At 41.5% G+C, this 20,601-nt stretch overlaps 1 protein-coding gene across 1 annotated transcript in view; it reads left to right on the forward strand.

Moving 5' to 3' along the window:
* LOC122867079 overlaps positions 1-16,918 on the forward strand; it is a 146,998-nt gene extending 130,080 nt beyond the window's left edge. The window contains exon 5 of the mRNA XM_044177447.1: positions 16,643-16,918. Coding sequence (XP_044033382.1) covers positions 16,643-16,918 — 276 coding nt within the window. The remainder of the gene's footprint in view (positions 1-16,642) is intronic.
* Positions 16,919-20,601: the final 3,683 nt, after the last annotated feature.

Raw genomic sequence — 20,601 nt, forward strand, 5'->3', positions numbered from 1 at the left:
GACAATAAAGTAGCATATAAAACTTGTGATTACAAGCTGTTCAGAACAATATTATGTGTGATTTGTCAGTAATATCAACTGGGATTGTGTCTCTGACATATTGCACCAAATTGATTAATGAGGAGAATTGATTAAAACAATTTATTCCCTTTCATTATGAGCCTCTCTGCCTCTATTTGTTTTCTTGGCTAACGCTGCTGATAATAACCGTTTGACATATTGGGCCCACTGTGAATAGCCGTGACTGGGTTCATGCACTCCTAACAGGGGGGATTTGCAACAGTAGCGCAGATGCCCTGTCAGCCAATCATAGGGCAGGAAAGAGGGCCGGGCGAAGCGAGCACTAGTGTCTTTTTCACATGCAAATGCTACAATGTGATAATAAACACCTGACATGGAGCATGACTGAATTATCCTCCCTGTTTAATCAAAGGCGCTCCTTATTGCAGCGCCCAACCCTCTGTTGCCCGTCTCTTTCTGTCACCTCCCTCTTTAAGTAATATTTCATCACCCTCTCCTTCCTTTCCTCTACTGTCTTTTTCTTTTCATTCATATTTCTCTCTACATCCCTTTTGATACTTTTCTTTCCTCCTCTCTCCTCACCTTCTCTCTCCTGGCCTGTTGCTTTTCTCCCTCCCTTTCTCTTCCTCTCTCCCTTCGATCACTCAGTTGTTTTCACAGTCATACATTATCACTTTTTCCGTCAATTGGCTTTAACCGTGCTAAGTTTTGTGAGGAGCCATTGGCGGTGGCCCCTTGGGGACAAGGAAATGACAGAAGGCGGCCTTTATTTACCTCTGTGGCCCCTACCGTGTCGTCTGCTTAATCATGTGGCTAATCGACAACACTGTCTCCCCGCTCGCACGCACCCGGACAATGAGGAACCTCATTCATATTTAATACAATGGAGTGTTTAAGTCATTGCACGCGTCTGAGGAGGAGGATATTGTGTTTCATTGTGAAGGGCTCCACAGGGACCTCCTCCATGCTCACCCAGGCCTCCCTATCTACCCTCCTCCTCCCAGCTAGCATATGCTTGGCACTTCTGGTGTTAAGCAGGCGGGCCCCGACCAGTGCAGCTGGCTGGACGCAATGTCCCCAGCCTGGTATCAAAGCGTTAATTCCCATGATTAATTCAAATGGTTAATTCTGCTTTATCATGGCTTACGAAAAATTACCAAGACAAATATGTACTCCACTGAAGAATGAATTACGTAGAGGTGTGTTTAATAATGCAACAGGGCGTATAATAGGGGCTCTTTTGCTTGCACTAATCTTCTCACCACCTCCACTTTAGAGAGCATGATGTCAAATGCTGGGCACCATGTGCTGCCTCTGTTCTTTAATAGCTCTTAAAGGGGATTTATCCCACAGAAAAGATAATTGTGTGCTGTATCTGTATGTGTCTGTTGCTACTCAACCACTCCAAAACCATTTGAAATGGCATTTCAGTAGTCCAGCTTGGCTATGGTTGAAAACATACATAACTGCAAACACCTCTATTGATGTGAGCAGCTGATATCTTCATGTTGGCCCTTTCTCCCTGTCAGTTTCTCTCTCCCTATCTCTCTCGCTATCTTCTCTCCTCCCTGTTTCTTTAAAAGATTAACCAGGGTCATTAAGGACACTGAGAAGGTTCATTTTGTCATTACGAGTGGCAAATTAATCATGGGGGGATGCCATTTAATGACACACTTCCCTGGACTGATTACTTGTGTTCTTGCTAATTACATTGGTTAACTACAGTGCACCTATGAAGGTCCTTTTGGTATTTGGTCTCTCAAGTCCGCCGGCCTCCTTAAAGACACACTCACACACTTTATTTTCTCCTCCGAGCAAATTAAAGAACATAAAAGAAACAGCTGCGTGCGGTGCGGTGCCCCGACGAGCCCATTACTGACATCCCTGCCTGTTTCACGGAAGGAACTTAACTGTGTCCTATAACCTTAAAACGAGGGCACGCCGCTTGCTGCAGTTTTACTGTTGCAGTGCTGCGGCGGTTTTCCTCCTCATCTCTCACTCCTTGTCTAAATGAAAAGAGCACAAAAGCTCAGTGTCATTAAAAACCACGACCATTAGGGCTGGCTGGCTTCATTTGTCCTCCATTATTACTGAAGACGGCTCAGCCTTCAGAGCCTCAGAGGTGGTGAGGGGGGGCAATAGGCAATAGAATACAGGTTAGACAGAGGGCCACAGCCCAGTTAATAAGGGAGGGAATCTTGGGGCAGGTAAGGGTCAAACTGGACACTTCCTAGCATGCAGTGAAGAGCCATTCATCTGAATGGAAATGTCAGCAGAGACCATCAGGTCAACAGCTCCAGGCTAACTTGGACCTGGGTGTGACTCCTGACACTCAACAGTGGACAGGAGCCAGATAATGGGTTTAGGACCTGATGGTTATCTCCTTAACTCTGGCTTGTTTTCATTCCTCTCACCCCCCCCCTTAATGACAACTGAGGAGGGGTTAAATGGTCTAATTCCACAGAGATTTTTGGGGGAGAAGATACGTGACAGATGTATTGCGATAAATGTGATACTGGCATTAGTCAGAAGCCGGGGACAAAAATGGGAATGTCATTTCCTTTGAGATGTGTGCCAGTACTATTTATAGGGCGTGTGTGTAAACAACCCCGCTATGACTATCATAGTTGTTGGTTTATTTATTTATTTTTTGAAGATCATAACCCGGACCTCAGTCATTTTTTTCCTCACTCAAATTATTCCTTTGCCAACTGCCACTGATCTGAGGCAAAGATGTGTTTGTTTTAAGTGTAATTGATTTCTTTTATTGATTTATCTATTTTCAGTCACAACCTTTTAAAATACTTTTTTATTTAAATTGCTTATCAATTTGAGAGAAATTGCAGTCATTTAGATGTTACTGTCAGTAGTTTGAAATTACATCAATTATTTGATGATTTAAATCAAACGAGTTTGAATCCCAAGGGCAAAAAAATACTTTTCCGTCATGTGAAATGTGGAACACATTTTTTTCAGGAATGCAACCCCTTTGTGTGGAAAACAGCAGACAAATATCCACATCTTCCTCATGTCAAAATCTGTCAGAACATTTCGAGTCCTTTGATTTTTTCCCCCCTCTTGCTCATATTGAGACGGCTTAGAGGAGATCCTGAAAAGCCCTTTTGAAATGGACCAGAGCTGGCAGTCTGGCTATTTGGTAACCCCCTCCTTTTCCTCAGCCTGTTTTACAATCTCATTAAATCGGCCCTTTGTTTTGCCACTTTCCAAGCTCTGATCTCTGGCTTAGGACGAGTCAAGAGGCCGAGACAGTTTGAAAAAGGCTCCCTCTGCCACAAAGAGGCCGCTTGTTCACAATCATTCCCCTCTTCAACACCACCCAGACAAAAAAGAGAGGGAGAGAGCAAGAGGGTCATTCACTGGCGCGTTATCGTGAGAACTTAATGAAAGTTTTATAACTCTTGAAATGTTTATGACCTTCCCACTCAGCAGCTTGTCCCACCAATTAATGGCTGATTCTGACAGGAGTCCATGAGCTCAGCTAGTTCTACAGGCAAAATAATGACAAAATATAGTAGAGACAAATATTTGAAATATTTAACATAGTCAAAATGCTCTTGATTTATTGTTAAACAGACTCAACTCTGAAAATATCACCAGAGAAATGAAAAGATTATAGTATTTTAATCTAGGTAAGACTATCAGCACCTGGCCTGTTTTTAATTCCAGATAGTGTATATGCCATCAGTACTTTACCTTGATGGTTTAGTTGCTACAGGAAGGCACAGCACATAGAGATATTATAATCTCTTTGGCAGCCCAGGCCTCTCAGGCACTGCTAACAAAGTCTTCCTCCACTTCCCTGCCCAGCAGCTTTCCAGATCTTGATAAATACTGCTCTATTGTGGCCTTATTATGCAACATTCTACTCCATTATGTCACTATGTTTACAGGGTGTAAAAAAAAAAAAAGGAGAATTGAAAAGGCCACAATCAAAGAGAGATTCTACTGCTGTTACTGCATCATGTTAAGATCCAAATGACGCAAGTCTTGCATCAAAGTGTTGCATCAAAGGCCAAAATGAACGCTGAATGTAGCCTCTTTCACTCAGTAGACAGTAGTTACTGAATTACTCCTCTTGCAAGGACTTAGCAGAGATCCATCTTGGTACTGTGAACCTGTCATGGAGCAATGAAGGGGAATCCAGCGCCCATCTGAAACAAATGACAAAGTCTATCGCCCAAGGCCCCTCTCTCCCTCTTCTTAACAGCTATGCTGAGAAGCCATCACTGTCCACAAAATATGATAAAACCCATGCCATAATAGGATTCATAAACATGCCCAAATACAATTTGCTGAGATGTATTTCAGGAAAAGACAATCATTTACAACTTCTGAGGGGGATTTAGAATAAGTATGTTTGTATGCAAATCCGGCAAACACGTTTTATGTACTCCGCTCCCACAGATCATGAAAGCGCATTAGATTTATGGCAATGTGTGTGCATAATTGTGAAGATGGTGGGGTGGGGGAAAAGAAGAAGAAGAAGAAGAAGAAGAAGAAGTCTCAGGATTTATACTGAGACCTTTTTGGGGGTTTTGATTAGTGTAGAACGAGCCCAGCTTTCATGCCCCCGACATGGAAAACAATTGCTGCCACTTGGCTGAGTTCTGGGCATCCAGGCCCCCTTTGCTTCCACATGGGATGCCGCCAACATTCGCTTTTGGCAATAAAGATAGCTGAGGACAAAAGACAGACAGCAAGTACCTCTTGGCAAATTCTTATTTGCAAGCAGGCCTTCTTAATTTGTAGTTGTTGTTTTTTTTCTTTAAAAAAGCCAAGTTTTTATAAGTAAAAAAGTTTAACAAGGGGAGATTTTTTGGGAGAATTGTATTTTATTAGTGAAGAAATTAATCTTAAACCATTACTTGACATTACCATGATGTCTCTCAAAATTAGATAAATCGGAGTCAACTATTACTTGGAAAATGTAGTTAAGGGGATTTAGATTTTTCCATTTTTTGAGACATACAACTCCATACTTTTTTGCAAAATTACAACTTTTCTACTTTTGTCAAAATTTGTTTGTGTTCCCTGTCATATCCCTGAAGTCTTATCCTTTACAGCTTCCATCTGAGTAAGCTAGTAACATTTAGGGTCTTATCAAATTCTCTAGTAAAGAAACTAAGGCATCCTGATTGGCCCTCTATAAAGATGCCACTTTAAATAAGGAAAGTGCTACAATGTCTAATGACTTTATGCTACCTTGGCCTTATGTAAACACCATTAGAAAGTTTAATCCAATAAAGTCCAATTTACAAACTCATTTATTACCAATAAAGGAGAGGAGAAACACCTGCTTCATGGCACCTTAACCTCATTTTGAGATCTGTTTTCTTTTCTCTCTCTCATTCTGTCTGGTGAGACCGCTATGTCCAATGTGGCATGAATTTGGGTGTCTGAGACAGCAGCCTCCTCTTCCTCTATCTCCAGCATTGGTGGGAGAGAAGAAGGAAAGAAGTAGGGGGGGATTGACCCAGGAATCTGGAATTTTTTGGAATGAGAGTTCAAAGGAACTCCCCGCAGCCTATATAAACCACCCTCAATTGGCACAAAGAGGAAACTCAATTTGCAGGGAGCTGTGCTGTATACTTTTTATAGAGGAACTTTTAGTCATTAGGCCATATACTCCATCTTGCTCAAAGAGCCAGGCGACGCGGCAGGAGGCCGCAACGTGCTTCTTCTACAAAAAAGCAGGACAGAACCCCCCACCACCACCACCAACCCCAGCCTTCTCTCATTCTCTTAATGAGAGCCCAGTTAGTTCCTGTGTCTTCAGATGGTGTTCTGTTTGTTCAGCAAAGCAGGGGGATCTGTGTTAACCCTTCCACAACGAAATCTGCTTAGAAGGTGTAATCCTATCTAGTATGCATGTAGCAGTCTTCAGGCGGGGCTGTGCAGGGAAAAACAGCCAAAGATGCTGTATCAAATTAAACATATGTGTGAAAAAAAGCACACTCTTTTGGGCAACAATCAGTCCGCATTGAAAGAGAATGAATTTCTTCTGAAAATCTAGTTTAAGGTTGTCATATTAATTTTAGTCAAATGGGATTTGAGAACAAAACGCAGTTTGAAACATGACAAAAACAGACCCAATAGTTGATCTGTTTACAAAAACATTATTCACTATGCATACTGTAGGACTCATCAAAGCAAGTCCATAGCTGCTTAAATGAAATAGGGAAAGATAATGAAACACATTTTATTTAAATACAGATACAACATACATTCATTTGAGTATTATTGATTTAAATATTCAAATATATGCCATAAAAATGAAAAAAAAAAAAATACAGCCAATTTTAAAATTAGACACATTTTGATTGTTTGAGCCGATTAGATTTATGATTTGGATTCCAGAACTGATCAGACCTGACAAATCTGCTGTAGTCTGGGACGGCCATGAGATAAAATCACAGTGTTTGTATTTTATCATTCAAGGATTTCCCCCATCATCCTTATTAAGATTATTTTAAAACATTACACATTTTTTTACTGCTGGAATGTAGTCTCTCAATACTACAGCTGTGAGCTGGAAATTTAGTTTTTTATAATGGCTGAAAACAGCAGGTAAACAGAAAAACATGATGTGTGTGAGAATATTACATTTATTACCTTTTATCATACTGTTCATCCAGGTTACTTCTGCCGCTCAGCTGAAGTTCATCTTTGTCCCTCAAAGTTCAGTCACCTCCAGCTCTCTCTGCAGAGTTTATGTGGGTTGTCCACATTTCTCAATCAACCATTTCACACTTTTTTTTCTTCCTTTCCATGGAAATAGCATGAACGAGAGAGGCTCTCCATTTTTTTTGACAGAATTTCATCGTAGCTGACATGTCATTCACTATTTGTCCACTTTATTCAATAAGGGCTTCTTTATAACTGTCAAGACTAAAACAATGTGTCTATGTTGATGGAAATACGTTGTTTTGTATGGGGTCTTAGTAGGTTGTAGGTTGGAATAATCTTCAGGCCTGTTCCCAGTTTAAGTCTCCATTCAAATATCATTCATAATCTCCACCTCACCATGTGCACCTGGGTTCTTGCTAACTATTGTGAACTTTGGCCTTACCGCACAGCCTTTGCCAGCCATCATATTTGTCTCTTTGTGTCCTTTGTTGCCCTTCTCTTCCCCCATTCTCCCCCTTCACTATATATGGCAGATTAATGACAGCTAATAATATCTGATGTTCCTGGACATTGTGTCTGGTAATGAGATGCATTCCCAATGGGTAGGCAAGGTGTCACCACTAACAAATTCACCGTCGCTGTGTGCAATTAGCCTGTAAAAAGGGTGGAAAAATACACTAAATCAGTATCGGCCAAGATGGATGAAGTGCGCTGAAAGAAAAATACCCCTTTGTAACACCCAACACGGTGGAAGAGAGAGAGAGAGAAAAATGTCTCTTTTCCTCCTCCACATCTTTCTCCTGGAGGAGATGTGGACAAGTTACCTTTATGGAAACATTATTCCTTGACTGCTCCCTGGCAGGAGTTCATTACAGCTCAGCCTAACGTTGAAATATTCTCTGCAAAATGTCAGCATATGTAAATGAGGACTCAGCCCTCATTCGCATGTCATGTTTTGTTAAAAGTTGTTGCAACCTTTCTTTCCTACTTATTTCTGGCTTTCCTTTGCCCCTTCCTCATCACCAGGGATTCACTACACTTCCAAAATGATACATATCCACTTTGCAAACACAAAGAAAAATATGTACATATTATTTGACGTTGATCATTTTATATTACTACATGTGCGATACTCTGTATGGTCATTTAAAATTAATTTTAGTTATTTTGTAATAGTAGGCATCACTTTTAAAGTCAGTGATATCTCAGTTTTAAATGAAACATATATGATTTGATGTTTGTTTTACTAACATCTAAAAAAGTTAAATTAAACACCAAATAATCGATTTTCTGTGTTATGTGGCTGTATTTATGTCTGTACTAGTAGGCCATATTAAATCATGTTCAACAGCATCGATCCCTCAGGGTAGTTTAAATATTAGTGAGCATTAAATCAATATCAATGCAGGCTGTTGTTACACTCTAAAAGGACGCTGGCATGATTCAACATTTATGCAAAACAACAGCTAAACTCTGGCATAATGTCTTGGCTGGTGCTATCCTCACTGTATGGGCCCTGTGGCTACTCCGAATGATGAGAATGGATAGAGCTTCCATTCACAGCCATTCATGTGTGCCCAGTAGCTCAAAGCATCGACTAGTTGCCCAGTCATTCCCCAATGTGACAGCTAGCACAACTCAGACAGAGTGGCTAATGCTACGCTAATGCTGAAACACCACCAACTCCTTGACATAAACTCGCAGTGTCTGCAAAGGTTCTTTCAATTTCCCAGGCAAGTCTGAGGCAGACTTAGATGCACGGTTATATGGTAAATAATTTCCCACTTTGGAGTGGGGGGGCTTGTTGGGGGGTTCTGCTTAGCTAATGTTGCTATGTATGAATGCCTCGACTTCTTAGTGTTGCATTGTCAAAAATTCATTTTCTAGAGGGGTACAGAAGATGCCAGCTAGTTCACCTAGAGCTGTGAGGAAAGGGGATTTGGCGCATTGTGCCTCTGAAAAGAACGCTGCAGCGCTCCCATATTCAGCAGACGTCTCCCTGCTCTGCTTTGTGCCCCTTCTGTACCCTTATGCACGGGCTGAATCTGTGGGGGCTCTATCAGGCTAATGAAAATTACATTCACACCCGCGCCACTCCTGCCTATACAGCCTACATTATGCAACAGATGAGCATTGGGGCCAGGGTGTCTAAGTTTGATAGCATTTCTTAAGCAGGATCAAACTGGAAGCGCGGGAGTAGTGTTGGCAGTGATGTGAATTTGATGAGTTCAACAGTAAAAATATTCACTTTTCACGTATAATGAGAATGAGAAACAGGTCGGCGCTGGGTAGATTTTTGGAGACTTTTTTGGGGAGGAATCTTCTTTGCAATATCATTATAAGGGGTAAAATTAATATAAAAATGAACTTTTTGGAATAATTGACTCTGTGCTCATAACGAGAGGGGATCCCGTCATTTGTTATGAGCCAAATGTATGCTACAATATAGGAAATCCAGTTAGGAGAAAAGTGATGAGTTTCAGGAAGGCTCTGAAATCTACATGCAAATGCATAATAATCACACATCTACAATATTACAGTGTTAAGAAAAAAATACCTTGAATTCAATTATCATGTGGGTTGGAATAATCATAATGTTATTGGAAACTCAATTATGGAGGCAAGCCATGTCTGGAAATTAGCTGAACTTAGCTAAGGCAAGTCAGCCCCTTAAATTCATCAAGTTAGGATTATCACAATATTACATGTTCACTTTGATTCTGCTGTCCAAAGACAAACACTCACAGTCACTGCTGCATACTCCCCACGTTTGTTTTATTCATGAACTGCGCTCTGATCTATTATACATACAAAACTGATTCTATGCTGATCGCCTCAGGCTAAGAGGCTCAGACATAGAATTAATTATATTATATACACATGCATGATAATTGTGTACGATTCGGTCAAACACAGAGGTATTTCTCTATGTGTGATTACCATTGTTGCTTCAGCGGCGATTATTTTCATTATTGTTGCTAATATTGTTAATGTTATTGTTTTCTCATTACAGCATTTCTCTGGGGCTTATTTTTAAGATATTAGGATGTATGTGACCGCTACTCTGGAATAAATCATGGCGTTGGCTGACGAGGCCCATGACATTAATACATAAACGGCACGCTCATATAGCAAGAAAATGACTTTGAAATTAAACACCAGGCTAGCACAGGTCGGGCACAGGAATTAGAGATAAGGGTGCTAATTCATTAAAAAATATTAATGAAATATCCCCCTCTACACAGTGTGCATGGAGACAACCATACTTTTGAATATTGCAACATTAAAAGTATTTCCTCTGGCTGATATGAAGTGTAGATCTTTTTTATTATTATTATTATATTGGTTACTACTTGTACTCTGTTTTCCATGCCTGAGCATGATTGAAAATGTCATTTTCACTTGGTACTGGGAGCATCATGCATGGTTTGGTTATCAAATTCCAACACACACTGCAAGGTCTAATATGATTCCACCCCAAGATTGTCCAAAGACATTTACAATAAATATACTGGGTTTATGCAGAGTTTACTGTGTTGGACCTACAGAGGTCAGCTGCATGCCTAATGTATTTATCCATGGACCATGGAAAAAGGTTTAAGAATCTCTTGATATTTGCATAGATCCATTAACAGTGTGAGGGCATATGTAGTATAGTAGTATTGGGAATGTTTGTATGTATATGGAAGACAAAACATATTGTTTTTACAGTGTGACTCTCTCAAACATGGAAAATGCATATGGAAATTTTACTTTGGTATTGTAATTTAAATCATCAGACATGTAAACAAATGAAAACCTCTTTACTAGCAAGATGACGATAGAAAAAGAGAATGAAGTGGTGGAATTTCTTTTTTTCTGCTGTCCAGCGTCAATGATTCTAGTAATTTATGTGTTATCTTCTGTGCGTGTGTGTGTGCATCAGTGTCTATGTTTCTGTCAACTTCGAGTTCCTTTCAGTTCACTCTGTCACCAGCCTTACCCTTGTTCCCCCTGCACCGCTGCCTGCCATGGCTGAGCTGGGGAACATGCAGCCTCGCTCCAAGACGACTTCAATCCCCTATTATCAGGAGTGCGCACATTGCCGCTCACAAGGGTTTAATTTATTTGTGCCTGTTTCAGCCCAAGATTAAAGTTTAATTGGCGCTGACTGGCAGCTCCCAAGTTTTGACTAATTCTCCTTATCGGGAATCCTTACCGAGTAGCTGTGGGCAATGTGAGGCCTGCCTGCTTGCCTGTGTGCGAGGCAGCAGTGCCCACACACACACACACACAAACACACACACACATTTACACACAGAGGCACACATGCAGTCAACATAGTAATCCCTTATTTTAATTGGTCGATACATCGAGTACCTGTGACTACATGTTTATTCGAGTTGTGTGTTTTCTAGGTGTGTGCATGTGTGTGGATGCAATTATGCATGTTGTGTGCATGTGTTTGTTTGAGTGGTAATACATGTGTTAGATCCATTTCTCCTTGGCAAGGCCCCCAAAAGCCACTGGATTGTTGGGTAATTAGACATGCATCGTATTATTTACTCCAGACTTTATAATTGATTTGTAAAGGTGGAGCCATCATGCTATAATGCAGACCGCTCTTGTGTTTCCGGAACACGAACCGAAGCTTTGTGACTTCAGCGATGTATATGAATGTACTCAGTTACATGTGAAATTTCTCAGTCAGAGTTGCAAACACAAGAGAAGAAAAATAAAAAAACAACATTGGATTGTGGGTTGATGCGGCTCGTGCTGCCACATTTTCCATGAATCGTTCTAGCATAAATCATTATAAAGTGCATTACTGTAGAGGGATCACATTTCCATAAGTGCATGTTTATGCCAGAGTGATACACAAGCGTAAATAACACTGATAATCTCAGCCTGTGTTTGATCAGCCAAATCTGAGTCGGAGGGTGCAATCATTTGTGACCAGTAATATTAGTGGCAGCTATTAAAAGCTGTGGAGGATTTGCAAAGCTTCATTTAGTCCGTTGGGGAGATGTGCGTGAAATAGAGTTCCTTTGGTCGTAACTAATGTCTCTAATTCTAATGAGCAGAGTTTCTGTGTTGTAGCTACATGCTCCTACACTGGAAGCACTGGATTAAGAGAGTTCTCATGAGGGCAAATGGACCCGAGTTCAAAGTCATCGGCTTTGATCAGGCATGCAGATGTACACACTGGCACAAAAGCCTGTATCAAATGATTCTGGTGTACTTTTGTATGTATGGTTGAACACATACTCACTTTCATCCTATCAAAATAATTATGATGAACTAGAAGTGTTCCAAAATTTGCCACAGCATGTTTAGGCATATTTAAATATACGACTTTGACACTTTTCTAATAAGAGTGACATTTTATAAGTGTGTCGGTGTTCACCAGAAAAGGTTTGGCAGTAAACACAACAAAAGTTGTACAGTTTATGTCCTCTACTGAATCTACTGTAGTGTTTGGAAGGCATTAATGAATTCAATCAAACGATTTGAAAGAAAGACGAAGGAGAAAGGCAGAGAAAGGAGTAAGGGGAGGTCTATGTTGAAAATTGAGGACTTAAAAGACAAAAGTAGGAAAGAAGGTGGGGATGATATAAGTTAGGAGGGTGAATAGGAATGAAAATGCTTGCATGTATATGCAGGAAGGGTGAAAAGGAAATGAAGGTGCCTGAGTCGTCCTGGCCAGTTGAAAGCAGTGTCTCACCTGCCAGAGCAAATCTGGGATAATGCCAAACTCACAGGTAGCACGAGCTCTGTGTCCAGCTGGAGACAGCAGGCTCCTGTTAATGCAAATAATGTGTTAATACACCCTCCCTGAGCATATTACTGGGCTGGGCTGTGTAATGAAACATGTCACCGCTGGCTAGATACCTGTGGGAGTAAGGTGGACAAAGTAACAACACACATACAGTAAGCATGTATTTGCGTCTGTGAACACAGACACATCTCTAAGTTGTGTTGATGCAGGACAAAGGGGACAGCTAATGTCCATATTAGCATGATACTGTATGGCAGGCAAGCCTGTTCTTTATGAGTTGTCTCATTGACCATTTGTGTTTCAGTGTCTTTAAACAATAGTTAGACATTTTAGGAGATACAGCTAATCGCTTTCTTGCAGAGAGTTAGATGAGAGTGATACCACTCTCATATCTGTCTGTTAAATATGAAGCTACACCAGTTAGCTTAGCTTAGCATAAAGACTGGAAGCACAGGGAAACAGCTAGACTGGTTATATATATAATAAACAAACAAGATATATCACATGTAAATAGTAAGCTTTAGAGGTGGATTTTTTTTTTTTTACTTTGGACAAAGCCAGGCTTGCTGTTTCCTCCTGTTTCCAATCTTTGTGTTAAGCTAAGCTAACTGCCTGCTGGCACTAGCTTCATATATGGACAGATGTGTCTTTCGTTGAGTTGTGCAAAACAAAATAAACTGAAAATTCGACACATACCTCACAATCACCATCATAACTGATACTGCTCTGATTGGTTTCTTTGGAAGAGACAGCAAGCTTGTTTTATTGTAGAAGAAGATACTTGCCAATGATGGTTTGTGGTGGGCGTGGTGTTTGCTAAAATGGCTCTGGAGCATCACACACCCGCACCACAAAAGAAAGAGAGGGCCAGGACACACACACAGAAATATACACTCTATTGGACTTGGTGAGACTCGTAGCTGGGAGTCATTATTTGGAGCTGTGGGATGAGACAGGAATGGCGTGTGTGTGTGTGTGTGTGTGTGTGTGTGTGTGTGTGTGTGTGTGTGTTAAGGGTGTAAGTGTGAAGGGCTGTCAGTGCGTCGAGATGGGGGAGGTTGTCCCTAATGAATCCCGCAGGTCTGAGGGTCTTTCATTGACGGCTGCTAATTTCACCTGACACTGCTGGACCGCCGCTGAGCACGGCCTGGCAACCAATCGGCATGCATCAGTCTCAATCAGGAGGAGATGCCCCTTCTCTGGCGCCCACACACTCACACACACACACACACACACACAGAAATACACCACTTAATAAAGGGTCAGGGCTGGTATCAGTGTTTCCACAACTCTCATCTCCAAGGAGAGCACCTGATCCTGACCAGGACGAGACGGTTTTGCTGAGTCTAACTCTACCTGACCTCCAGGCGCTAAATACTGTTCTGTCTCGGTTGTCACATCTGTCACACCTGAGGTAGAGAGAGCTATGTCTGGAAAAACACACCAATACAATACTCAGGGCCTCTTCTCCTCTCTTTTCTTCTCTTCTCTAAAGCAGAAACTCTTGATGAAGTCACCTTGGCTTATTGCCACCTTTTGCACGCTTCATGACAACTCCTCTAAAACATTGTGTATACCACCTGAGGAGTGGCAGAGTGGATTCCTCTCAAGCTGAAGTCAAGCATTACCAAACAAACAGCACCCAGTAGACAGATGGTGTCACACTGCTGAGCTGAAGCACAGGGGAGGCACATCCAAATAATTGCCAGTTATGGTATAACACCTTCCATAGAAAATGTGGATTTGTGTGGCCATGTTGAGGCTTTTAATAGTTGTAAGTCTCATGTTTGTGTGTGTCCTTCAGTATTCAAAGACAGTTTCAGTGACTTGGCTGGAGACTCTGCACTTTTATATATAACAGAGACACATGTTGGCAGTCTCTGCCGGTCAGCTGTGCAACAATAACTCAACAAGCATCTCTTTAATTCATAAATGTGACAAATGCACAACCATCTTCCGCCTTCATCATCCTGCCACTGGTCTTTTTATTTAGCCTTTTTTTAAGGTCGTTACTCCGGGGCACGGAAAATGTTTCTTTCTGCCGTCCAATGTTGTTTACAGGAGGAAACAACACAAGAAACAATGTTGAAAAATGGTCGCCACAGTTAGTTTTCGCAAAACAATTAATGTTGCTTGCGGTGGGCAAAAGCGCTCACGGCCAAAACTCATCTCTCGTCCTCCTCAGCTTGTGCATGGAGTCGACGTTGCGGGTTTCTCACTGTGTCAAGAAACAACATATTCAAATGCGTATGGCTATTAAATGTTAATTTGCACAACAGATGAATGTCAAGTACAGTGCTTCATCAACAAAATGTCCTTCTCTTTCAGTATGCAAAGAGCTGGGCTTTCACCAAGTCGAATGAGCTCTTGATTTTAGCATTAACAAACTTCAAACAGATTTCTTTTTAAGCTTTTAAAAGTTTGAGCTTGTTCTTTTTCAACGCCACGCTTAACATTCAAACAGGAGTCCCGGACAAACAGAGAGAAATGAGCAGCTCTAGTGAGACAAATGGGGACGAAATGCTTTGCTCAAGAGTAAGCATGGCAACACTAGTTGAGCTGTAGGGGAGAACGATTACGCCTCACCTTTCCAGTTACAAAGTGATTATAATGGGATTTTTTTGGGCTTATATTCAACATTTGAACAGTGACTATCAAAACATTCTGCTGTGCCACTTGTATCAACTCAAGATTTCTCTATTGCTACTGTATTATTCTATGTTTAGAACTTAATCTTGAGCAAACAGCTTGACTTGGCCACAGACCAGGAGTGACTAATGTGGTTGCTCGTCATGTATCACAAAGCAGAATGTTGACGCTGAAGAGTGTCAAACAACTATCAGTATTATTATTGACAACTGTCATTGAGCAAATAAAAATCAAATCACTGGAGACAGAACGTTTTAATACGGTGAGCTTAGTGCGCTGATAGATGGAGATTATCATAGCGGTCATGAACAGTTGTACCTCTCAACACACGATTGAGAATTTCAAATCCAAACTCAAACAGTGTGGGATTCACTAATGCTCATGTAGGCCTTGATTATTCTATGTAACACAATACTTTTATCCTTTTAATATTACTATATAGTTTTTTACAAGCCCCTGTAAATGCTTCATATGGAAATTGAAATAAGCCACATTTTTTGACTGCAAAAATTCATGTTTGTCTTGTAGATTAAAAAACAAGCTCTTTATTTTCCAACCCACTCTAACTCAACATGTGGATATACAGTATTTTGTCCAAACATGTTTATATTTTTCAATAGCTTTAAAACAAAAAAATGATCTCAGCCCATGCTGCATCTTTTTCTTCTCTGTGGTTTGAGACTGAGACTGAGGCTTGGGCCTTTAACTGTAACTCAGCCATGAAGCATTGTCCAGAGGTGAGTCAGCCCTCCTCTCTTTCATTCACACACACACACTAAAGTGCCCCTGTCAGTAGTGCTCTGAAGACCTCCAGTGCGTACATACCTGACAGCATCTCCCAACCACGTCTGCAATGGAGACACAACACACACTCACGCCCCAAGATGTTGAAACAGAGACTGAAGAAGGAAACGGTCTTCTGCGCCTCACACCGGAGCTTGAGCTGATGTTGCCTGACACAGTCAAAACAGAGCTCAGTGTTTCTTCACCGCTACGTTAAGCATCGAGGGCGGAGTGTCATGCCTTACCTGCTTCCTGTTTGAAGGCTCCATGGAAACCCATTGTGACGACGCCACCTGGTCAGTGTCAGCAGAAGTCAGCATGAGCGGTACACAGGAGAAAGAGAGAAAGGGAGCGGGAGACCTGGAAGAAAGGCACACTATCCTCTAATTCTTCTACTGTACTGTATTGCTTCAGGAAACTGTTGTCCATTCTCACAAATATTGATTATTTTGTTCTAGAGAAGCAACATACTGTACTGTTGTCATGGTACTGCTGTACCATTCCTGGTGTTCCTGTTAGTCTCTGTGTGTGTGTGTGTGTGCGCTGTGGGGCGCAGCCTCCAAGGTACTGCCAATCAGCAACTGACACACCTGCGAACCATCTACTGCTGCTCACCTGTTCTCCATCCACAATCACACCTGACAGTATATCTACCCGGCTCTTCTCACCAGTCTTTGCCAGATCATCCACTTACCTCAGTGGTATAACGCATTGGTTCTTGTCTGCACCGCTAAGTAATTACCTGCGTGTTATCAGAACGCCTGTTTAACTTCCTGTGCCCAGGTTTGCTCGTGTCACCTCCCTCAGCATTGCCCACCGGCTTTCCAGGAGGACTTCACCACAGCTCTCACCTGCCTTGTCTCGGACTGCATTCCTGCCTCAGCCTGCCTGCTCTCCTCAGGCTCGTGGCGGTCTGCTGTCTGCATCCAGTCCACCGGCTTCCAGCCTTACCTCCACACTCCTGGTTCCTCATTGCATGTTCTTCTAAATAAACGGAACCTGCTACTGCACACTCGCTGTCCTGGTCGTGCTTTTGGGCCCAGCCCCGGTATACCATAACAACTGTACTTCCTGTGCTAGATTGTCCAAAACACTGACCTTTGCACTTAATTCATGTTTAGTTAAATGTCATTTGTTAAATGTTATTTAACTCTTACATTTACTGTAAATAACTCTAAAATTACAGAATTAACCAAATGCTTAGTTATTTAGCTTTTTTTTTTTTTGCCATATAGCGATATAAGGTAGGATATTGTGCATCTGAAATAAAAGGCTGTTGGTTATGGGAAACACACAGGTAAAGCCCTGAAAAGATTAATTCATCCTCTGAGCCTGCTGCTTATTTTTTGGCTGGATTATTGTCAAATGGTTGCACATTGAGGCTACAGAGCCATGTAATGCCTTCAGGGGATTTATTTTTTTATTTATCTATTTATTAAGCTACTGGTGCATTTTTAAGAAGTTACAAACATAAAATGTATTTATTGTGTCAGCCCACTATTTATTGATCACTGAAGTTATGCCACATGCTTGCATTTTTTTACAAGCTTGAGGAATAATAATAGGATTGCAGGCCTTGGCTAGGAGAGGGATGCATCATAATATGACCAATCCAAACCATGTAAACATGTGGAAGTTACAGTTGAATATGCAAAGCGTCAACCTGTAGTGTTTTTGAAGAACGTCAAATATTATAAAATAAGTATATGAGTTCTGCTGGAGTCTTTCAGGTCTCCTGATAGTGCTGCTGTTTCCTAGCAGCACTGAAACAAGTCTGCAAAGCTGCCAGCTGATTTGCAGCATCTGCAGTAAAACTACATCCAATTTAGTGAAATCAAAATCGTGAACTATTTCAGTGTGATAAAAGTAGGGCATTGCAACAGAAGTGCAAAAGAGAAGGAGGAGCAGAATGCTTGTGTGTGTTTCCAGCCTTCCTCCAAATTGAGGCCACACTTTTAAGGTCAGCAGAGTGCGAGGAAGTGCAGCGGGTTGCAGAATGTTGCTGGCACTTAGCTTGGCGCACTTCTGAACCTCGTAGACGTCTGTGGCAAGGTCACTGCAGGAAGCATAAATGGGAGTTGATGGCTCTGTTGTTCCGTGTCATCCGCCGTGCTCTCCACCATACTATTCGAGGACGGCACTACTGAGCGCAGCAGACATCATGTACATATATACACAAAGGAGGCAGGAGACATTAAAAAAGCGTGGCAAACATAGAGCCCAGCCCGACATTATTAAGAACACAAGCTTCAGTTAGCCCACACAATGTGATGATGGGATATAATTGATGCATTTCCAAGAGAGCTTTTCATGCTGGCCTACACAAACACACATCCTTGTGTCTATCTGCATAATAGTGGAAGTTTGTTTTTTTGTATTTGTTGCCCCCCGCCCCCCTTTTCTTTTCTTTTTTTACTGGAGAGGGATAATGGAAATTCATGATGAGAGGCCGGAGTAGTCGTTATACTTCGCTCACCCTTTTTCTACTCGAGACTTTTTTCTACTCTGCGAATGCATTGTTTTACTGCAAATTATAACCATAAAAAAGCCTCTGATCCCCCATTCTGTTAAATTAATAGAATTACGCAAAAAATGTAATGATAGCAATTAAGTCTTGAAAATGCAAATTTTATAGTCAAGGACGATTACCTCATTTATAGCATGTGCTGGAATGATGCCAGATGAAGGTAATTTAGATCCGGGTTGCTCACGGTTACATCATGATGAATATGAGACGAGCAGGGCCTCATCACGCACCTCCAGTCGCCCAACTCTCAATCAAATGGAGAGGTGGGGGCGGAGTTTAGGGGAATGAGGAACATGAACGCTGTCAGGGACAACTCTTCCGCAGGAAAGAAAGACATACATCAGGAGTAAATGGGGCTGAAGGAGTATGAGGATAAAAACTGCAGGTATTCTCCAAAAGATGTGAGTGCCAGGACATTTAAAAGGACTGCAAAGGGCACTTCTGCACTGACCATAAGCTTTAAAGGGCCTGTTCTTGACTTCTGTGACTTTACAAATATTATGCATTCCAACAACTTCTTGACAGAAAGAAACTGTAATGTGTTTTACAACGAATGCTGACATTTTAGAGCGAAATGGATTCTAACACAGGTTTGATGGAAGCCTCTCAGGATGCCACCCGGTTGCTTCCTTCAGCGTGCCCTGTTAACCTCATAATGTTTATTGCCCAAAATTAAGAATTCACATCAAAACTCCATGCCCAAATGACATTTAAATGCAAGGATTTTTAAACCGTAACTGCGTTTGGCTGAGTAAAATACTCACGTTAGTTAATTATTCGAGAAAGGCAGCTGTAATGGCATGAATCTTTTATGGGGGTCTGCCTGGTGCCATGATCTCTAATAGCTTAACATTTCACTTTAGCACTCCCTCCATGCTAGTACACTCTTCTAATCAACAACTGTTTTACATGCTGGAGTATAGTGCTGGAGGCAGCATGACACCAAGGTCCAAATCCAGTGCACTTTTTGTTTTAAAATCCCTGCCTCGTCTGCCTGTCATAGCAAACAAATCACCAGTAAGGAAGACACTTTACGTCTACTGAAAGCAAGAAAGGATCATTTTGTTATGACAATTTATCAAAAAATTTCCAGTGAGGTAACATCCTCATGAGGGTTGGATATTACCCACCTATAAGTCATACAATGGTTTCAAATATTACTTGATTTAGTTTGATTTCACCTCCAGGGAGATTTAATAGTGGAAAAGGCACTGAGATGAAATAAAAGAAATAGCACAAGTATCCCGCTTGTTTCTTTTAAAACTGGAAATCCATTTAACTAACATTTCACCCAGGTCTGGCTATTACACAGTCTATTGACACACATTGCAACCCGGGTTGGACTTTTTCTCAACCCCATCCATCGGTCACACAGATTGTCCCCTGGTAGGCAGAGGCCTGCGACGTTAATGGAAATGGGGCGATGCTGGGAGCATAGAGCCTGGAGAAGCCTGGATGATCCCTCAGGCCATGGCTGCCACGGGATGAAATAGAGAGACTATTACAGCGGAGTTGTAAAGCCCCACACGCTCCACGCACTATCATAATAGAATATTGATTCTATCAGATGCCAGGCCCCGGCCTGTCCCTGCAATGAAGAAAAGAGCACTAAAGGTCATTGTGTAAAAGAACAGAGTGGGGGAGAGGGAGACAGAAGAGCAGAGAGAGCAGAGAGGGGAATAGAATATAGTGGACAGGAAAGAAAGAGTGGGCTACTGCTGTTGTGATACTGTATTTCTGTAATAATGGAATGTATCATGCTGGTAGAGTGCACTACAAAGCTATTAGAAAAAGTAAAAGGACAAGTGAAATGATTTCAATACTGTATGAATAAAGTTGAACCAATCTTAACACATTTCTGCTGTTCAATTAAACTATCTTTCTTTTCTGCTAGTTTTTTTCCTTTTTTTTTTTGCATTGCATTGCCGCATCTGTCTCCACAGCCATAAGTAACAAGGAAGCAATTTCAACCATTAATTGTTGATCAAGGCGGTTGGGAAAAGCGCCAAAGGAAAAGGATGACAAATAAGCGCCCACCACGCGAACAGCAGTACAAATTACACCACAAGCAGGAGACGTTTATGCTTGATTGGAGCAATTTAATGTTTTCTTACAAAAAAAAGCTCTCAAATCCTGGGAGGACAGTTAAGGAAATGACTTTTTAATCATCCAAGGAGCCGCTGCGCCTTGTCTCTCCTGATGGCCCCATATTGAA

This window comes from Siniperca chuatsi, linkage group LG19 (assembly GCF_020085105.1).
Source record: "Siniperca chuatsi isolate FFG_IHB_CAS linkage group LG19, ASM2008510v1, whole genome shotgun sequence".
Taxonomy (NCBI): domain Eukaryota; kingdom Metazoa; phylum Chordata; class Actinopteri; order Centrarchiformes; family Sinipercidae; genus Siniperca; species Siniperca chuatsi.